General features: G+C 40.2%; 1 protein-coding gene across 3 annotated transcripts in view; it reads left to right on the forward strand.

Moving 5' to 3' along the window:
• Cul1 (cullin 1) overlaps positions 1-18,569 on the forward strand; it is a 294,055-nt gene that overhangs the window by 257,445 nt on the left and 18,041 nt on the right. For all 3 annotated transcript variants that reach the window (XM_067147140.2, XM_067147139.2, XM_067147138.2), the window contains one exon: positions 18,331-18,550. In XM_067147140.2, coding sequence (XP_067003241.1) covers positions 18,331-18,550 — 220 coding nt within the window. The remainder of the gene's footprint in view (positions 1-18,330; positions 18,551-18,569) is intronic.

Consider the following 18,569-nt stretch of genomic DNA (forward strand, 5'->3'; position numbering starts at 1 on the left):
TGATCAATTTGGTTTTCCGTGACTTGATCAGGAGACACCCACGTGACCTTATGACATCGCCTATGCGGGAACACCGTGCCACCTATCACCAGGTCTTGGCTGGCACAATATTCCGTAAACTTTTCCCCGTTTTCATTCATCTCGCCAAGACCGTGTATACCCATGATATGTTCCAATCCTTCATTTTTTGAGCCAACCTTCGCATTGAAGTCTCCCATAACTATGAAAATATCCTTACTTTTTTTCATTGTGGCATCTCGCAACATTTGGTAGAATTCTTCCTTTCTTTCCAACTCAGATTGTTCTGTAGGTGCATAGCATTGAATAATGGTCACATTCCTGATCTTGGTCTTGAATCTAGCAGTCGATAGCCTACTGGAAATCGGCTTCCACTCCATAAGACTTCTCATTGCATTTCTACTGAGCAGCAATCCCACTCCATCCCTGTGGTCTTCGTCCTCACCACCAGAATATAGAAATGTAATTCCATCTGTTGTCTGTATCTCGCCAAATCCTGGCCACTTCACCTCACTCAATCCCAGAATGTCTAGCCCGTAGTTCTTCATTTCCCGTGTCACTTGTTTTAGTCTGCTTTTCTCCCTCAAGGTCCTCACATTCCAGAAACCAATTTTCGTTATCCCAACCAACCATACGAATTGGCAATAGGTGAGCACGATCTATTGTCGGGTCATGATGTCATGTTCCAAGATGTTTGCAAAGAGGAGAAGAATTCCACCTAATCAATACTTGTTTATTATTGTTATTAAAAATACAGGACTGGTTTCAACCCTAGCGGGTCATCCTCAGCCGGACATACATATACATATAACACTTCATGCAATTGCAAACATTACCAAATCTAAAAAGGAATATCATGTGACGGTAACATGTCAGGTTGTACTCAAGAGTAGGGCATTCATCAAATTGGAAGTTAAGTATATGTTTTCATGCGCGAATGCACATCTATGAGAAGTGAATATTCCTAAACATAAAACTAACTTATAAGTATTCATAAAATAAAAACAACATGTGCGTAAAACACTTTCATGCTTGTGAATGTTTGAGTTTATGGCTTGCACTGTTTCTTAATTTTTCAGTTTGACTGCTATCATTAAGTCTAGTTGTCCACAACTGTGCATTATATTAAAAACTCAATGGCTTAAATTGTAATATGAGTTACACTTTAAAATACCAGTATCTCATTTAAAAGATTTTTGTCACCATGTGTACACGAAGGATACGAAACACTTTGCATCTCTAAAAGGCAAAATATTGACGTAGTGTGGATTCAGTTGAGGCTTGGACGGAAGTGTAGAAATTGCAGCTTGTATATAAAATCCAGTTGTTTAAATTAAAAGATGAGTCATAATGTCCTTTGCCGTATTAAGTAATGTTGTATTGCATTAAGCCAGAGTGGTGGCTCCTTCCTTTTTGTAGTTGTGTGATATTGTAATGATCTGTGAAAGATAAGAGTAAGATGTGAGTGATACTAATACTGTATATTGAAGGAATGTTGTAAGTCATGTGAGAGAATCTATATGTGTACTTACTGTTATTGTGGTCTTGAGGTTGTATATGGTTTGGGAGCACGTTGTGTACTGCTTTGTCTTCGTCTCGGGCTTACGCCATTTGCTGTGAGGGGAAGGGGCGTGCGGAGTGGCTGATGAGGGGGTAGGGGTGAAGCTGGGCGTGTCTTCCGGTGGTTCTCTGGCGTTTGGCAAGTTTTGTTAATTGATTCTCTTGAGATAAACATTTTTAAGGAAGGACTGACTGTATTAAAGATGATATTTTGTTTTTTCTGTGATTTCGTGTATATTAAAATTAGGGTTGGCCTATTGATCTAGAGAAATGTAAAATTCTTCTGTTATGTTGAGCAAGGGGCCTTTGGGTTTGATATTCAGAATTTGCATGTCATTTTCGATATTTGTGAATTTGTGTTTGTAATCTTCAATGTGTTGGCCTATGGAGGATAAATGATTGTATTTTATGGCATTTAGGTGTTCATTATAACGGATGGAAGTTCCTGCCAATTGTTGCATTTTATCCAATATACCCCTGAATGGTTGTATTTATTATTACTGTTGATTGTTCTAGCGTTGTGTATGATATTGGCACTATTGTGTGTAGTTTTATGTGCTATTTTTAAGTTGTATTTTTTGAAAACTTTGATTATGGGATATATATGCTTATTATTGAAAGTAAATAATACGTAATCTTTCTTGGATTTTTCTGTTTTTGTTGATTTTGATTGAAATTTTATTTTACAAATAATTTTGTTAATAATTTCTTTCTTATACCCATTGTGTTTGGCTATTTCATGAATTAATTTGTAATTCTTTATTTAATTCTTCTGTTGTTTACGGTATGCTAAATGCTATAGTATGCTATAGTATGCTGCTCTTTTGTGTATATTGGGATGAGTAGAATCCATTTTGATTGTATTAGAGGTGTGTGTGTATTTTTTCTATATATTTTGTAAGATAGGTGACTTCCTTGTCTGGTTATGGATATGTCAAAATAGTTAAGGGTACAGTTGTTTTCTGTTTCTTCAGTGAATTTTATGTGTGGGTCTATTGAATTCAATTGGTTCAGTATGTTGGTTTCATTGGTAAATCTATTATCAGTGATAACAAAAATGTCATCAACACATCGGCACCTGAAAAATGTTATCTATTTTACTGATTGGTTGTTGCTCCAAATGATCTATGTAGATTTCGGCTAGTATGCCTGAGGCAGGAGATCCCATCGGTAGGCAAATTCGAGTAGTTTTATAAACTCTTCTATTTCCAAAGTGCTTAGATTACTGTAGTTTTTTAAATTGGGCTGTTGGTATGTTAGGATACATATTTGTTATGTCTCAAGTATTATTACAATATTATAAGTCCACCTGTTCAGTACAATACAATACAATATGATCCACTATTTCATATGGTCAAATATTTTTTTATACATAATACATAAAAGTCAAAGGTACATGTTTCACCCTCCTTACGGGCATCATCAGCCTATATCAATCTTAAAAATAATACATATACTTATAAATTATAGGTTAAAATGTTGAAAAATGATTTCGTAAAACATTACGCAATAACATCTAAAACAACGATAATGCACCAAAGTATGTTAAAAGAGAGTGAATTAACAGTTTTGAAGATTAAAACGTGATTAAACATGAAATTTTGAGAGTTTAAAACTAAAATGGATCCATATTTTTATAATATCATTAAGACTGTGATGGCCTTGAGTATAAACACAATCATCAAAGGAGGATGTTTCTTCAATTCCCAAGTTGAATCCAAGGTGGTAAAATCACTGTCAGTTATTTAAAACGGAAAAATGTAATAAACAAGTTAAAATGTATATGTTTGGGATATCTGAAAGTCGAGAAGAAAATGGAACTTCTGTAGAGGCGTTGCTTATGATAAAACGTATGTCAAAGCTAGCGGAGTTCGGAAATTATGTGGTAGTTGGAACAAATGTTTCAATGGAATTTTCACATCAACTTGACTATCTTTTAGATCCATTCGACTATCACATAATTTCCGAACTCCGCTAGCTTTGACATACGTTTTATCATAAGCAACGCCTCTACAGAAGTTAGATGGATGGCTTTTCCGGCGTTCCCTCCATGGGAACTTAGAATTTCCATCTACAGAAGTTCCATTTTCTTCTCGACTTTCAGATATCCCAAACATATACATTTTAATTTGTTTATTACATTCTTCCGTTTTAAATAACTGACAGTGATTTTACCACCTTGGATTCAACTTGGGAATTGAAGAAACATCCTCCTTTGATGATTGTGTTTATACTCAAGGCCATCACAGTCTTAATAATATTATAAAAATATGGATCCATTTTAGTTTTAAACTCTCAAAATTTCATGTTTAATCACGTTTTAATCTTCAAAACTGTTAATTCACTCTCTTTTAACATACTTTGGTGCATTATCGTTGTTTTAGATGTTATTGTGTAATGTTTTACGAAATCATTTTTCAACATTTTAACCTATAATTCATAAGTATATGTATTATTTTTAAGATTGATATAGGCTGATGATGCCCGTAAGGAGGGTGAAACATGTACCTTTGACTTTTATGTATTATGTATAAAAAAATATTTGACCATATGAAATAGTGGATCATATTGTATTGTATTGAACAGGTGGACTTATAATATTGTAATAATACTTGAGACATACGTCAACTTCAATACGGAACCAAAATGAGAATAGTTACTTGTAACATATTTGTTATGTCAAATGATGCAAGGATATGGTATTGTTCAATCTAAGTTTTGTGGATTCTTCTTCCGTTAAAAGAAAATGTGTATTTTTTAGTAATGCTTTGAACTTTCTTTGTATATTAGTGGTTGGATCTTTGCGTTTGATATGAAAGGTACTATCTTGAAAACATTCTTTAGTTTTTGTTATGTATTCATCCTTGTCAATGATAACAGTAGTATTACCTTTGTCGACTTTGGTTATGAGTAGGTTGTTCTGTTTAATCTTGTCCTTGAGTTTTTATATATGTAAACTGTTGATAGTGTTTTTGCTATGACTATTGTCGTGAATTCTATTCATATATTCGTATCTGGCTTCATCGCGTAAATGTAATGTGATTTTTTTATAGCGTTTACGGTTTCCATGATAATGGTTATAATGTTCTGGAAAGCTGATGTATTTCCCCAATTATGTTTGGGTCCCTTGCCCAATATGACAGTTTATGTTTCATCAAGTTTCGTTTCTGTTAGAATTTTTATAGGTGGGTGGAATCTGTGTTCATTAGCGCTGTTAGGATGGGTGGGGGGATTCATCTTCGGGATCTTGGTTTGCGGTTTTGAGTTGAGTGGTTGTTTGAGTGCTTCTAGTTTCCTATTCAGTGTGTTTTGTTTGAGAATCGCTAAGTTTTCCAATTTTTCTTTGGATATCTGTTGGAAGTATTCCCAGTAGCTGTGTATTAATGAATGCAGTTAAGAGCATTGCATTTCTGAAGGAATGTCTAATTAACAATTTAACACCTAAATTTCAGGACCAGAACAGACATTGCACCTTTCATACATAAAGCCATGGAAGGTTTTGGGATTGCCTATTACTGTTTTGGTCCTAATACCAGACTGGGAACTTAACGTTTTTGTGTTAAAATGTTATAAAACCCTCAGACGTTTTATTTGTGCACGTTACATTTAAAAACTGTGTATAATTTCGGACTCGAACCGTCTTGTACAGCAAGCGCACTTTCCAGCTGAGCTCAAGGTGGCGAATAACCGTTATTTCGGAAGTGTTAATATTTTTTTCTCTTTCCAAATTGGATTGTGATTAGTGACAGGCAGAATTGAATATAATTCATTCGAGAACTTGAGAATTACACTTACTTTCGAAGCCATATTTTCGAGTTCAACTTAACCTTTAAAACTCAATGTAGGTCTAATTTACGCGGTACAAGATTTCCATAAACTGACTACGAACAGTATACCGGTGACCAAATTACAATGAAAGATTAAAAAATAAGTGATTGCACCATTATGTTTGGCGTTTTTTATCTAATGTGCTTTATTTTATTAGAGAATTTAAAAAAATTTGTGGTCCATTGTTGTTTGGCTTGGAGTTACGGGTATAAGATTTTTGGAAGAGTTTGGCTGATCAAAGTTCTTGAACTGAACTGAAAAAAAAGTTCTCAGAGGAAACTGACGAAGTTTCCCCAGTAAAACTGAATGTAAAGTTTCGAGATTTTTAAGTTGCGTACCGCTAATTAATGTTTAAAGCCGGCCCCGCGGTCTAACTTGCCTGCCTCATCCGGAGGGCCCGGGTTCGATTCCCGGCCAGGTCAGGTATTTTTACCTCAATATGAGGGCTTGTTCCATTCACACATCCTACGACTACCTTTAATTGAAGAGCTATTTAATGGCGAGATGGAGACCCAGTCTAGGAAGCCAGGAATAACGGCCGAGAGGATTCGTCGCACTGACCATGCGTCGCCTCGTAATGTGCAGGCCTTCGGCCCGAGCAGCGTTCACTTGGTAGGCGGAAAGCCCATTGGGGCTGTAGTTTGGTTAGGTTTAGGGGTGTAGTTTGGTTAGGTTTAGGGGTGTTTGTAAGATTATAAGTATACATATTTCATTATTATGATGTTTAGCCAAATTGCTGATGGTTCATTTCGTTCCCGGATTTTCCGCTTTCCCGTGTTTTTTTTTCCGTGGTCCCTCCAGAAACAGAGAAACGAGGTTCCACTGTACTTTGAACACTATTGTGGGCAACCGAGACAAAATTGAAAATACATACAAATAAACTAGAAACGGAACTAGGAAACGAGTGTGCGAAGGAACCTTTCCAAAGTTTAAAGAATGATTTTGAATTTTAAAAATTGTAACTTCTGATTGGAATGCGAAATATGCTACAAGCACAATCAAGCGCACTGGATTATTCAACAATCTTACTGACAACAAAGACCTTTCCATAGAACAAAAATAAACCACTTTTCCCTTTGAGAAAATCAAATGATCATAGATATGTCTCTTGGTCATGACCATCCAGCAACGGCTGCACGGTTGCTAGAGTTACACTTCCATTACTCATTTTGTGGCCGTAACTTCCGTGACGCATAATTTCGGATGATTCCCAGCCATAAGCCATGTATGTCAACAGGACAGCTTTTTTAAAAAAAATGCGTGAAAACTGAATTCAGCACTCCTAGCCATAGCGGAATCTATTACTGTACTCTAACTTAGCACTGTCCTGTCTTTTTCTAATTTAAAGTCTTTGCTACCAATCAGTGATGCAAAACTCAACTTTACCTAAGCTAATAGCTTGCGCCTCAATGGCACAATGTACCAGGTGTTCGAGAATTCAAGGTCATTTCCTCTTGTCGCACAACTTTCTCCGACCGACCCGTGGTGAGGACTCTTTGTTGGAAATTACATTCTGTACACTAGGGATGACAAAGAACATTTTCAGGTCTGGGGAATATATGATCGTACTAAGCGGTAAAGGCGAAAAATCGTGACGTGTTAAGTGGGGGATTTTTTAATACCGATTTAATACGATGAGCGTCGGGACTTCAAATTTACGACGTGCTAAGCGGGAGAACATGTTAATGAGCAATGTACTAACGAGGTTTCGCTGTAACTCCCTTAATAATCCTCCTATTGAATAGGTGCATTTGAGAAAAATAGTTTTAGAAATAGATTTCCATTAAGGTTGCTAGATTTCCATTCATGGTGGCCTTGTGTATCTTGCGGGAGAGTAAAATCACTGTTCCAATTCCCTATAAACCCCTTTCGGGAATTTGAAATGGTATGAGATTTGAGCAGTGATTAAATACTTTGTAAAGAAAGATATGAAAACAAAGGAAATTCATGCTGACTTTCAGAACACACTGGGGGACTCTGCTCCTTCATTTTCAACTGTTGCCAAGTGGACCAGCGAGTTTTAAATTTGGTCGGGAGAGCTTGGATGATGATCCGCGTAGTGGACAGCCAAAAAGTGTTACGGCCCCAGAATTTATCGCAAAAGTGCATAAAATGGTCATGGAGGATCGTCGACTGAAAGTGCGGGAGATTGCTGAAGCTGTAGGGATGTCTTCTGAACGGGTATATTATATTTTAACCGAAGAATTGGGTATGAAAAATTATCCGCAAGATGGTTGCCGTGGCTCTTGACGTTGGACAATAAACGCACCAGATTGGAAATGTCCGAACGAAGTCTGGCCCGTTTTCAGTGCAACCAACAAGATTTTTTGTGCCGGTTTGTGACTACAGATGAAACTTGGGTCCACTATTATACCCCAAAGACAAAACAGCAGTCAAAGCAGTGGAAACATGCTGATTCACCACCACCAAAGAAAGCAAAGGCAGTGCGTTTGGCCGGAAAGGTCATGGCCTCAGTTTTCTGGGATGCAAAAGGCATTCTGCTGATATATTATCTTCCTACTAGCCAAACAATTACGGAGCAATACTATGCAAACCTCCTAGACCAACTACAGGAAAAGATACGCAAAACAAGGCCTGGTTTGGCAAGGAAAAAGGTCATCTTTCATCAGGACAACACTCCGCCGCACACAAGTGTTATTGCATGGCAAAACTTCATGAACTGGGGTACGAATTGTTGCCTTATTCACCTGATTTGGCACCATCAGACTTTCATCCATTCCCCAAGCTGAAAATTTTCCTCAGTGGACGGAGATTTTCTACAAGGGAAGAACTGACGGCCGAATTGGAGAGGTATTTTGCAGGCCTGGAGGAATCTCATTTTCGAGATGGGATCAAGACATTGGAACATCGCTGGACCAAATGCATTAGTCTACAGGGAGACTATGTTGAAAAATAAAAGCAGTTCCACCAAGGTAAGATACTTAATTGTAGTACATTCCAAGAACTTTTCAAACCACCTACGTATCAAGACTGGAGTGGTTTGGTCACATGAAGAGGTCACATGCCAGTAAACAGAACTGCAAGGAAGGAATTTGACAGAAAAGTAGAAGGAAGACGACCCATGGGAAGGCCACAAAGGAAATGGATAGATTTAGTTAAGAACGATGTACTGATGAGAGGTCATGATTGGGACAAGTTGGTGGAGGAAGAATGGTACAAGGACAGGATGAGATGGAGGAGGCTCATATACCACACCCGGGAAACTGGGGATGGTTTAGGGTGATGATGATTATGATGACCAGGAAAAAGACGTCATCAAGCTTGCAAGAGTCCTTACCCCTTCCATACTCTGAAGAGACAGTTAAAGCCTTGTTAACGCGTACTTTTCGAAGTTCGCTACGTGACGCTTTGATTGCCCAGGGAAGTTCAACCTATGTGAATGGATGTTACGAAATATGATGGATATACAGCGATGGATAGGAGAAGGGATAGCACATTAGATCTTACTGGACCATGTGATATGGTACATGGAGGGAGATTCTGGAGCCTATATACATCCACGACAAGAGCTGGAGAGGAGAATTCTATTGGTCAATTCTAATCTGTTCTATCATTACATCGGAGGAGGGCTGTACGTCTTGACATCGGAGAAGGTTTTAACTGCTGAAGATCTTAACTTAGTTCACTTCGCATCTGAGTAGAGCACTACTCAAAATTACTCTCATTGAGATCTGATTATCTCAATGACGAGAGTTAAAGTCAATAAGAGAGCGGTTTTGACTGGTATAGAACAGGAGAAATTTTGTTGTGTATTTAGTTACGCTACATTTCTGTAACACGGAAGAATACAAGTGTATTCTCTCCATGAACGTAACCCAAGGTGGTTTTGCTATTAAAATTAGGATTCATTACAACTTTATGTAAGGAGTACTCTATGAAGTGTTAAAGTCAGGAATGGCATTGTTCAATTAATAAGCTATGCACAAATCAGAAGTAGGACTGGTACCTACGAGAGATGACACCAACACCAAAGGTCCATCAAACATCAGCTGCTACATAGATAGTGTCCAGATAACAGACTCTACAAATGGTGAGCTAATGGCATAAATTACTGCAAGTCTTCATGCAACAGTTCATTTCATTAAATTTTATTTCATTCAAGTTTTCTTTTGCTTCCGTACGTTCAGAGTTATGTATAGTTATTTAATTGGTTATTACAAAAATTCTCATTAACGAACCTTAATTTCCAAGTCAGTGTGTACATAATGGTTAGTGTTCCGTCACCCCACCTCTGGGACTATGTAGAGTTTCATTACTTATTATTATTATTATTATTATTATTATTATTATTATATATAATTCGCTGGGGCCATCAAGGACCACGTTAAGTCTTGTTGCATTTGACACTGAACTTGGCCTTCGTTAGAGCCCAAATTTCCCTCATTCTTCGTGAGTGGGCTTGCTTACGCTCCTCTGTCCAAGGGGCACCGTGTCTTCTCTTCAGTTGCTCGTCTCGGTTTAGTCCGTTCGTCAATATTTTCTTGCAGAAGAGATCTCTGTTAAGGGCGTCTTCAGCTGAGATATGTAGCATTTGCAGGTCTTCTTTGGTATTTCTAAACCAGGGAATTGTGGTTTTGGGGTTTGAATCAAAAAAGTGAAAGATTTCTTTAGTTAACTTTCTTCCGTCCATTCTTTCCAGATGACCGTAAAATCATGCCCGTCTTTTTCTGATTGTGTCGGTAATTTTCTCTATTTTGCTGTAGACTTCCTTGTTGGATCTTCTTTGATGGATTCCATTTCTGTACTTTGATCCCAAGATTCCTCCCACAATTTTGCGTTCTCTTTTCTCCAGTTCTTCAAGGAGTCCTTTGTTGGCATTTAGAGACAGGGTTTCGGCTGCATATAGAACTACTGGCTTCAGAACTGTTTTATAGTGACGTATCTTGGTGTTTTGGGAAAGGCATTTTTTGTTGTAGATTGTGCGGTATGTTTGGTAGGCTATTTCCAGTTTGCGTACTCGCTCCTGAAGTGCTTCTTTGTCCAGTCCATTTTTCATAATGATCTCACCCAGGTATTTGAATTTGTCTACTCAGGTGATGTCCCCGTATTTTGTATGGAGTTTTGGTGGAGCCTCTTTGATGTTAGTCATTACTTCTGTTTTCTCAAACGATATCTGCAAACCAGTTTGTTTGGCAATTTCCTTTAAAATTTCAACTTGAGCTCTAGTGGTTTCTATGTCGTTTGAGAGAACAGCAATATCATCGGCAAATGCTAAGCAGTCTGTTGCGATCCCCTTAGATTTGGTTCCTATTCTCAATGGACTGTAGTTGGTTTCCTGTAATCTCACCCGCCAGGTTCTGATGATATTTTCAAGAACACAGTTGAAGAGTATCGGGGATAGCCCATCACCTTGTTGGGCTCCTGTTTTGAAGTCAAAGGAATGCGAGAGACATCCATGGAACTTCACCTTGGATTGTATATCGGTCAGGGTGGCTCTAATTAATGCCAGCAGTTTCAAATCAACTCCGAATTCATTTAAGATGTTTAGCAGGACTTCCCGGTCAGTGGAGTCGTATGCTTTCTTAAAGTCCACAAAGACAGACACATACAGCTTGGACCTTCGTGTACAATATCTGATGATCGTTTTGAGATTTTGGATCTGTTCAGCTGTTGAGCGACCTTTTCTGAACCCTCCTTGGTATTCACCTATTTGATGATCGACTTGTGCTTCCAAACGCTCCAGGATGGCAAGTGATAGAATTTTGTAAGTCACGGGTAGCAAAGATATTCCTCTGTAGTTGTTGATGTTCTTCATGCTGCCTTTTTTGTGTAATGGATGGATCAAAGCTATTTTCCAATCTTCGGGAAGGGTCTCCTTGTTCCAAATTTCTTCTATTTGCTTTTGCAAGATATCAAGTGATTCCTCTGGGGCATATTTCCATAGTTCTACTACTACTGAGTCTTCCCCCGACGCTTTGTTATTTTTGAGACGGGCAATGTGGCGCTTGATTTCATCTCTGTCGGGTGGTCTGGAATCTGGGTACCTGAGTAAGGATTCCTTGGTGTCAATGGCGCTTTGCGGTTTAAAGTAATTAAGTAAATTCTTGAAGTAATCTGCCAGAACGCTGCAATTTTCTTCATTTGACGTCGCCAGTGTGCCGTCCTTTCGCTCAAAGCATAGAGATGGTGGTTTATAGCCAGTGAGTTTGCGTTTGAAAGCTCTGTAGTACTCTCTGCCTTCATTCTTCCTGAAGTTTTGTTCTATCTTTTCAGTGAGAGATTTTTCGTATTTATGTTTCTCAGTTCTGAACACCCTAGCTGCTTGGGCACGTTGGGTTTTGTAGGTTTCCCAATCATTTTCTGATTTCGTCGAGTAGTAGATAGATAGATAGATAAAAAAATGGGTGAGCCCTGTTTTCGCAGAGCTCCACACGTAGGTCTGTCAAGACCCTTTGTGCCCCTTGAACGGGTTTGCCTAGTCCAGCCCTAGTGCTCCTATAAAGGATACCAGTGTCCGGATTTTGGCATTCCTGATGTCCTCCAGGCTCACAAAATGTGAGCCCAGGAATCGATGTCTAGTGCTTGCAAAAGCCTCGCACTGACATAACACATGCGCGGAGGTCTCCTCCTCCTTACCGCATCTTCTACACATCGGATCCTGGGTGATTTTCATGATGTGTAGGTGTCTCTGTAAGGTATTGTGGCCTGTTAACAGTCCAACTACCATTCTCATTCTGGTCCTATTCAAATTCATTAGGACCTTTTTATAGCTTTGACTAGGCCCTTTGATAAGTTCACGTGCCTGTCTTGCTATGGTTAACCTCTTCCAAATATCTAGGTGAGACTGGTTTATCCATTGGGATATTGCCAGTCTCACACTTCGGAGTGACACTCCCAGGAAGGGCTCTGGTCCTATGAAGGAACCCATTGAGCCCTGTTTCGCTAGTTTGTCAGCTTCTTCATTTCCACTGATACCTGTGTGCCCAGCCTAGAAACCAGCTGGTGCAGTGCCGTCTCAACCGACTTCCCTGGTTGATATGCATGTTGGTGGGAATGTAGGGGAAAGTCTCTTAATACTTTCTCCCTGATATGTCTATCCACCAGTCTTTCCAAAGTCTTAAGTAGAAAAGACGTTAGACTAATGGGTCTATAATCCTTAGGTCTAGTATATGAAGACCTTCCGGGTTTAGGTATAAATACCACTTTCGCCTGACGCCACAAGGAGTACATGTACCCCATAGTGAGACAGGCTCTAAAAATTCTAACCAGGTATGGTATAAGGACCTCTCCCGCCTCCTGAAGAAGCGCCAGGAAGATCCCATCCACACCTGGGCTTTTATAAGGGGCAAAGGATTCTAATGCCCACTTAACCCTTCTTGGGGTGACAATCTCTGCGGCTTCCCTCCAGCCACTTTTATCGGGTCTGAAGGATCCGCTCGATTCTACCTCACAATTCGTGATTACCGAACCTGGAAAGTGGGCATCAAGCAGTAAGCTCAGGGTCTCCCCCTCTGTGGATGTGTATCCACCAGAAGGAGTCTCCAGTGAGCCCAGCCTTGCCCTTCTATCCAAGGTTAAAATTTTATGAAGCCTTGCCGCTTCATGTTGACTTTCAATGGAGTCACAAAATTGTCTCCAAGATTTCCTAGAAGCCTTTTTGACTTCTGACTTGTACCTTCTTTGTGATTCTTTGTAAGAATCTAGGCTTTCTTGATCCTGAAGTTCCCTGTATTTATTCCAGAGCCTTCGTGTATTTCTCCTCAGGTGTTCAAGATAACTATTCCACTTGAAGCTTCCTGTTACTCTCTTTGCCTTAACAATAGGGCAGTTTAATTCATAAGAGGTAACCAGTGTCCGTGTGAGAAAACTCACACTGAGCTCCAGCTCCTCTTTGTTTTTAATTATGTTTGAGGGTCCTCCCTCCAGTCCCCTCCTCACGTCCTCCCTAAAAGATATCCAATCGGTTCTGCTAGGGTTTCTGTAAGACGGGATCTCGATGGAGCCCTCTATATAAAACACAATGTGTCTATGATCTGACAAGGAAGGCTCCAAAGAGACCTTCCAGTCTTTAAATTCCTGCATGATTCCCATGGAACCCAGGGTAAGATCTATGATCCCTTCGCTCCTATTATTAATGAAGGTAGGGGTATCACCAATATTCATGATCTCAAGATCAGTTGTACATAGAAATTCTATGAAGTGCTCTCCCCTTCGGTTTGTATTTTTGCTTCCCCAAATGCTATGATGAGCATTGGCATCGCATCCTACTATGAGGTTTAATCCTTGTTTCCTACAGTATATCACCAGTCTCTTGAACTCCTCCGGCGGGGGTGGAGATTCAGAGTCTCCTGGGAAATATGCAGAACAGACAACCAAGTCTCTTGGCTGTCCGCCCTCTTCATATCTCATTAGGACTGCTACCAGGTCTCTACTAATGAAACCCGGTATAGCCCAAGCGTTATGATCCTTAACTAGTATACATGCTCTAGGCTTCTCCTCTGCTATTCCACTGAATAGCGTGAAACCTGCACATTTTAGTCCCATGATATGCCCCTGTCTAAGCCAGGGTTCCTGTATCAGGGCGACCGAAAATCCGCCTTTCTGGATACTTCTATTAAGTACCCTAGAGGCCGCTATACAATGTTGTATATTTGCTTGTATGAAAGTAATCATTCTTTACTTTCATAGAATACTTTACCTTATGCAGTCTCCCGCGATGGATCCTGGGGCTTGGCTGGCCCCGGTTCCTGTCCGGGCTCCAGCTCTTTGCCCCTGCTGGTCTCGATTTTTTCTGTGGTGGGGTTGGTCCTCTGCTTGTCATGCTTGCCCTCCACCAAGGTGAAGGTAGCCACATGCACCCCGCAGAAGATCTTCTTCCCCACCACTTTCTCCACATCCCTGGAGTCCATGCTGACCACAAGGCGGACACCTCTCTTCTCCTCCTTGCGGTCGTAAACCCTCCAGCTGGTGGGATTTAAGCCATGGTTCTGGCGTGCCATTCTTCCCAAAAGGACATTATTGTCCTTTGGTTGTCCTGGTATCCAGACCATGACTCTCTTGTAGGAAAGGAGTTTGTCCATGCCCACAATTGTGAGCCTGGCTCCTTCCCACGGTTGTATACCTGCAACAAGACTAGAAAGCCATGCTACAGTTTCGTTGTTCTCTGCTATGATGACGGCCGCACCCCTCGACAGATAGTAGTCCAGGAACTGAGGCTTAATGGGCCCCTGCTCCGGAAGCCCGTCTATCAGATTGGTGATAGCCTCTTCCACAGCTTCCACCTGTTTCTCGGATAGCTGCTGGTCAGGATATCCCACAGGTACTATGGCCATCCTGATCCCAGCTTTGGCTATCCTGGCGTACTCCACCTTGGGTCTCTTGCGGGTCTGCCGGTCTTCTTCTGGGGTTGCCCCCGACAGAAGTCGTTTCCCCGCTGGCATCTTAGTGGGTGGGGTCTTCTGTGCCCTAGAAGCAGAGCCCTTTTCAGGGTCCCGCCTCTTGTGCCCATTGGATCCCTCCACTGTTGTCGCTGTTGTGATAGTAGAAGTCCCCTCAGCCCCAGGAGTCAGGCCCTCTTTGGCCTGCTCCCGGGCCTTTAAGGCCTTCTTGTATCTCCTCTTTTCAGCGCCAGAGCGCTGTTTCTTCTTCTTCTTCTGGACCTGTAGATTGCCCCCCTCTTGAGTGAGCCCTCTAACTGTCGAAGATGAACTATCCGAGGGTATCTCCGAAGAGTCCCCTTCGGTCGTTGTTGTAGTGTTTCTCTCGGAGGCCCCAGAAGGGCTCTCCGGTTTATGGATGGCTACCGTATTTATACAAATCCCACGAGTAGCTAGGGAAATAAATGTCCGCCCAGGCAGAGCCCCGCATACCTGGGTAAGGCTACTTACTTCGAGAGGGCGCCAAGTATCTCGAAGGCTCCGTCCAAGACACATCTCCCATGTGCCATGCACCCCATCGGCACGGGTCGCGTTACACCTTAGGGTTGGGCGGTGCTTTAGCTTCCTCCTCCTTGTATGCCGAACGGTTACCCAATAGGGCTCCATTCGGCATCACAAGAAAGGAGCTACTAGTCCCCCTCACCACGAAGAGGATCTTCAATTGAAGAGGGTAACCAAGGTTAGCCCCCTACAATTGTAGAAGCACACACGAGGGGGTCGTCGAGTAGTACTGTTTCCACGCATTGAGTCTTTCTTGGAGGACTGATTCGCAGGTACTATTCCACCAGGCATGCTTTTTGCTTCTCTTGATTTCTGCAACGTCTTTGGCGGCCTCAACAAGGAGACTTTTGGCGTTGTTAAAGTCACAGTCATTTGGTCTAGCCTTCTCCTGGAACTCCTCGACCCTTTGCCGAAGTTTATCATTGTCGAAGCGTGTGATCTGTTTGGTTGTCTTCCTTGTGTTTGCGGGAATTGGTTTGAATTTGATAAGAGACATAATGATCTGAGGCCACATTGGTGTCTTTCTTTACCTTGACATTCATAATCTCAGGGCTGTTTCTCCTGGAGATTGCAACATGATCAATTTGGAACACTCTGAGAGCTTGGACGGGAGAACGCCAAGTCATTTGCTTTCTGGGTAGATGGCGAAAGTGGGTCGACATGACCTGCAGGTTGTGATTTTCGCAAATGGACACCAGGCTTTTGCCGTTGGGATTGGTTCTTTTGTGAACTGGGTAATTTCCTATAACTTTCTTGTACTTCTGTTCACGACCTAGTTGAGCATTGAAGTCACCCAAAAGAAGCTTGACATGGTGTTTGGAGATTTTGTTTAATTTTTCATCCAGTAGGTCATAGCCTTCGGATTCAAAAATTTCTTTATCTGGGTACTTTGTTTCCTGTAGGGTATCTGATTTTTGTGAAGAGCTTTGGTGAGGGTTTTCAGCTTGCCAGTTTGTGTAAGTGAATTTATGTTGAAAGTTGCTAGAAAGGTTTTAGATTTTGGCCTGAGTTTTTGACTCTTCGGGGTACACCGAGACGCTCCGACTCGTCTCTTGCATGATGTCGGGTCTCCCCCAGAATCCGAACGAGACTCATGCGAGGTGGCGTTCACGATGAGGGATTTATCCGAAGATTTACCCCCTGGGGTATGTTTCTTGAAATGTTGTGCCATCATGCTTTTTGACTTGACTTTGCTTTGGACGGGTACCCATCCTTTTACAACTAGGGTTGTTAGCCCTAGAGGTTGCCTCAAGAGTTTTCTGGCTTCTGGTCATTTACCAGTCTTCGCCGTAACCCTGGCAAGGGACCAGTTTTTTTTTTTTCCACGGTATTTTATTTCCCTACTACCCTCTGACTCTGCTGGCGGCAGAGCCAGCGAGCTTCCCCAATTCCAATGGGACGCGCCCAATGGAGGTAACCGGTAAATCTCCACCCCGTTATGATTATTATTATTATTATTATTATTATTATTATTATTATTATTATTATTATCATCAACTATCGTCTTCAAGCCATAAGTTTGAAGGCTGGCGCCCATGGGATATTGCTAATGGAGAAGTATATGAGCAAGTATGTATTTATATTAAAATTAAGGTGACCTGGCACGTCAAATATTACATGTAACTAATCTCATGATTAGACCCGTATTGAATTTGCTATAATATGCTTACAATATTGTGATTTTTTTATTCCACCTTTTCAATACAATTGGTTTTATGTTGTTAGATCATAATGCTACAACACTATTTTATAGGGACATGTTTCGCTTGAATTTCAAGCATCCTCAGCCTATATAATCATCTCAAGGTTAAGACCTGTCATATTTGATTTGCTTTGACAAATTTGTGTTTAATTATAATTCTAAAATTAAGTAATAAAATATATAAACATAGGAATTTATGAACACATTAATAGTTTAACAATATGAATGACTATACTAAAATTGGAATAACCGTTAATTCTAAAGATATTGACATCCAAAACATAGTATCTTCAAATGTTGAAAATTTGGCTAAAATTGTTTTCTCAAAGTTCTAGTTCATTAAAAACAATTGTAATTTGACTCCTATGTTAAAATTTGAATCGTAATTATAGTTAAAACTTATTGGAATCTGAAGATTAAAATTTTGGATACGTTGGAATTCAGCTTCAGGTTTCAATTTTGAGGCTTGCTACTGTAATTTAATAGTTTTGAACAGTAAAATGTTGAATTAGTTAGTTTCATCGAACTAGTCTTGTTTTTACGATCAGATTTTCCATTGGTAATAGTTTGTATTTATGAGGGTTTTAGTCAAAAGGGACGTCAATCCAAAATCTTGAGGAGTTGATTTGTTTCTTTCATAATATTTGAATGATGATGCGTCTGTAACAAAGGAAATCTACTTGAATAATGTGTGTTATTGTGCTTTTACAGTGATCTGATGGTATGTATTCACTTACCCCTTTGACTGCTACTACAAAACCTTGTAGACATTACGGTGACTGTTATCTGTTGTGGTTCTACCTCTTGTATTATACGTATGAAAAAGCTGTTGTGGAGGGCGGTACAGGATTTAGGGGAAGAAATATTAGGTGCGGGGTTAGACATTGGCATATCATGTGGTGAGGAGTCCTTATCTTTTGTCGAGGTGGGGGTAGGGGAGGAGACTGTAGGCGGGGCTTTGGGCCTTGGCGTGTTGTGTGGAGGGGACTCCAATAAGTTTTAACTATTATTTGAATTCAACCATAGAGCAGCCGTTGTTAGTCAAGTTTCTCTTCTGATGAGATAAAACAAAATCTTCACAGATTATAAAGTTTCAGCATAAGCCATGAAATCCTCTTTTTAATCCACAAATAATAATAATAATAATAATAATAATAATATAATCATACTTTACAGAATAAAATCTCTTCCTGTCTAATGTATCTGTATTTTTCCAGGGTGTTGTAGTATGGGAAACATGACTTCTTAATAATTTCATCATTTAAAAATGTTGCCACTGATGGTTGTTGTATCAGGGAAAGTAATACCACTTTTCTATTACAGCAAGAAATTGCGTGTTAATATCAACATCCCTATGAAGACAGAATTGAAAGTTGAACAGGAGACGACGCACAAGCATATAGAAGAAGATCGTAAATTACTTATTCAAGCTGCCATTGTGCGCATTATGAAGATGAGGAAAGTTCTCAAGCATCAGCAGCTGGTTGCTGAGGTACTGAATCAACTGTCATCCCGCTTTAAGCCCCGTGTACATGTCATTAAGGTAAGAGCGTGTGTTATTC

Source organism: Anabrus simplex, chromosome 5 (assembly GCF_040414725.1).
Source record: "Anabrus simplex isolate iqAnaSimp1 chromosome 5, ASM4041472v1, whole genome shotgun sequence".
NCBI lineage: Eukaryota > Metazoa > Arthropoda > Insecta > Orthoptera > Tettigoniidae > Anabrus > Anabrus simplex.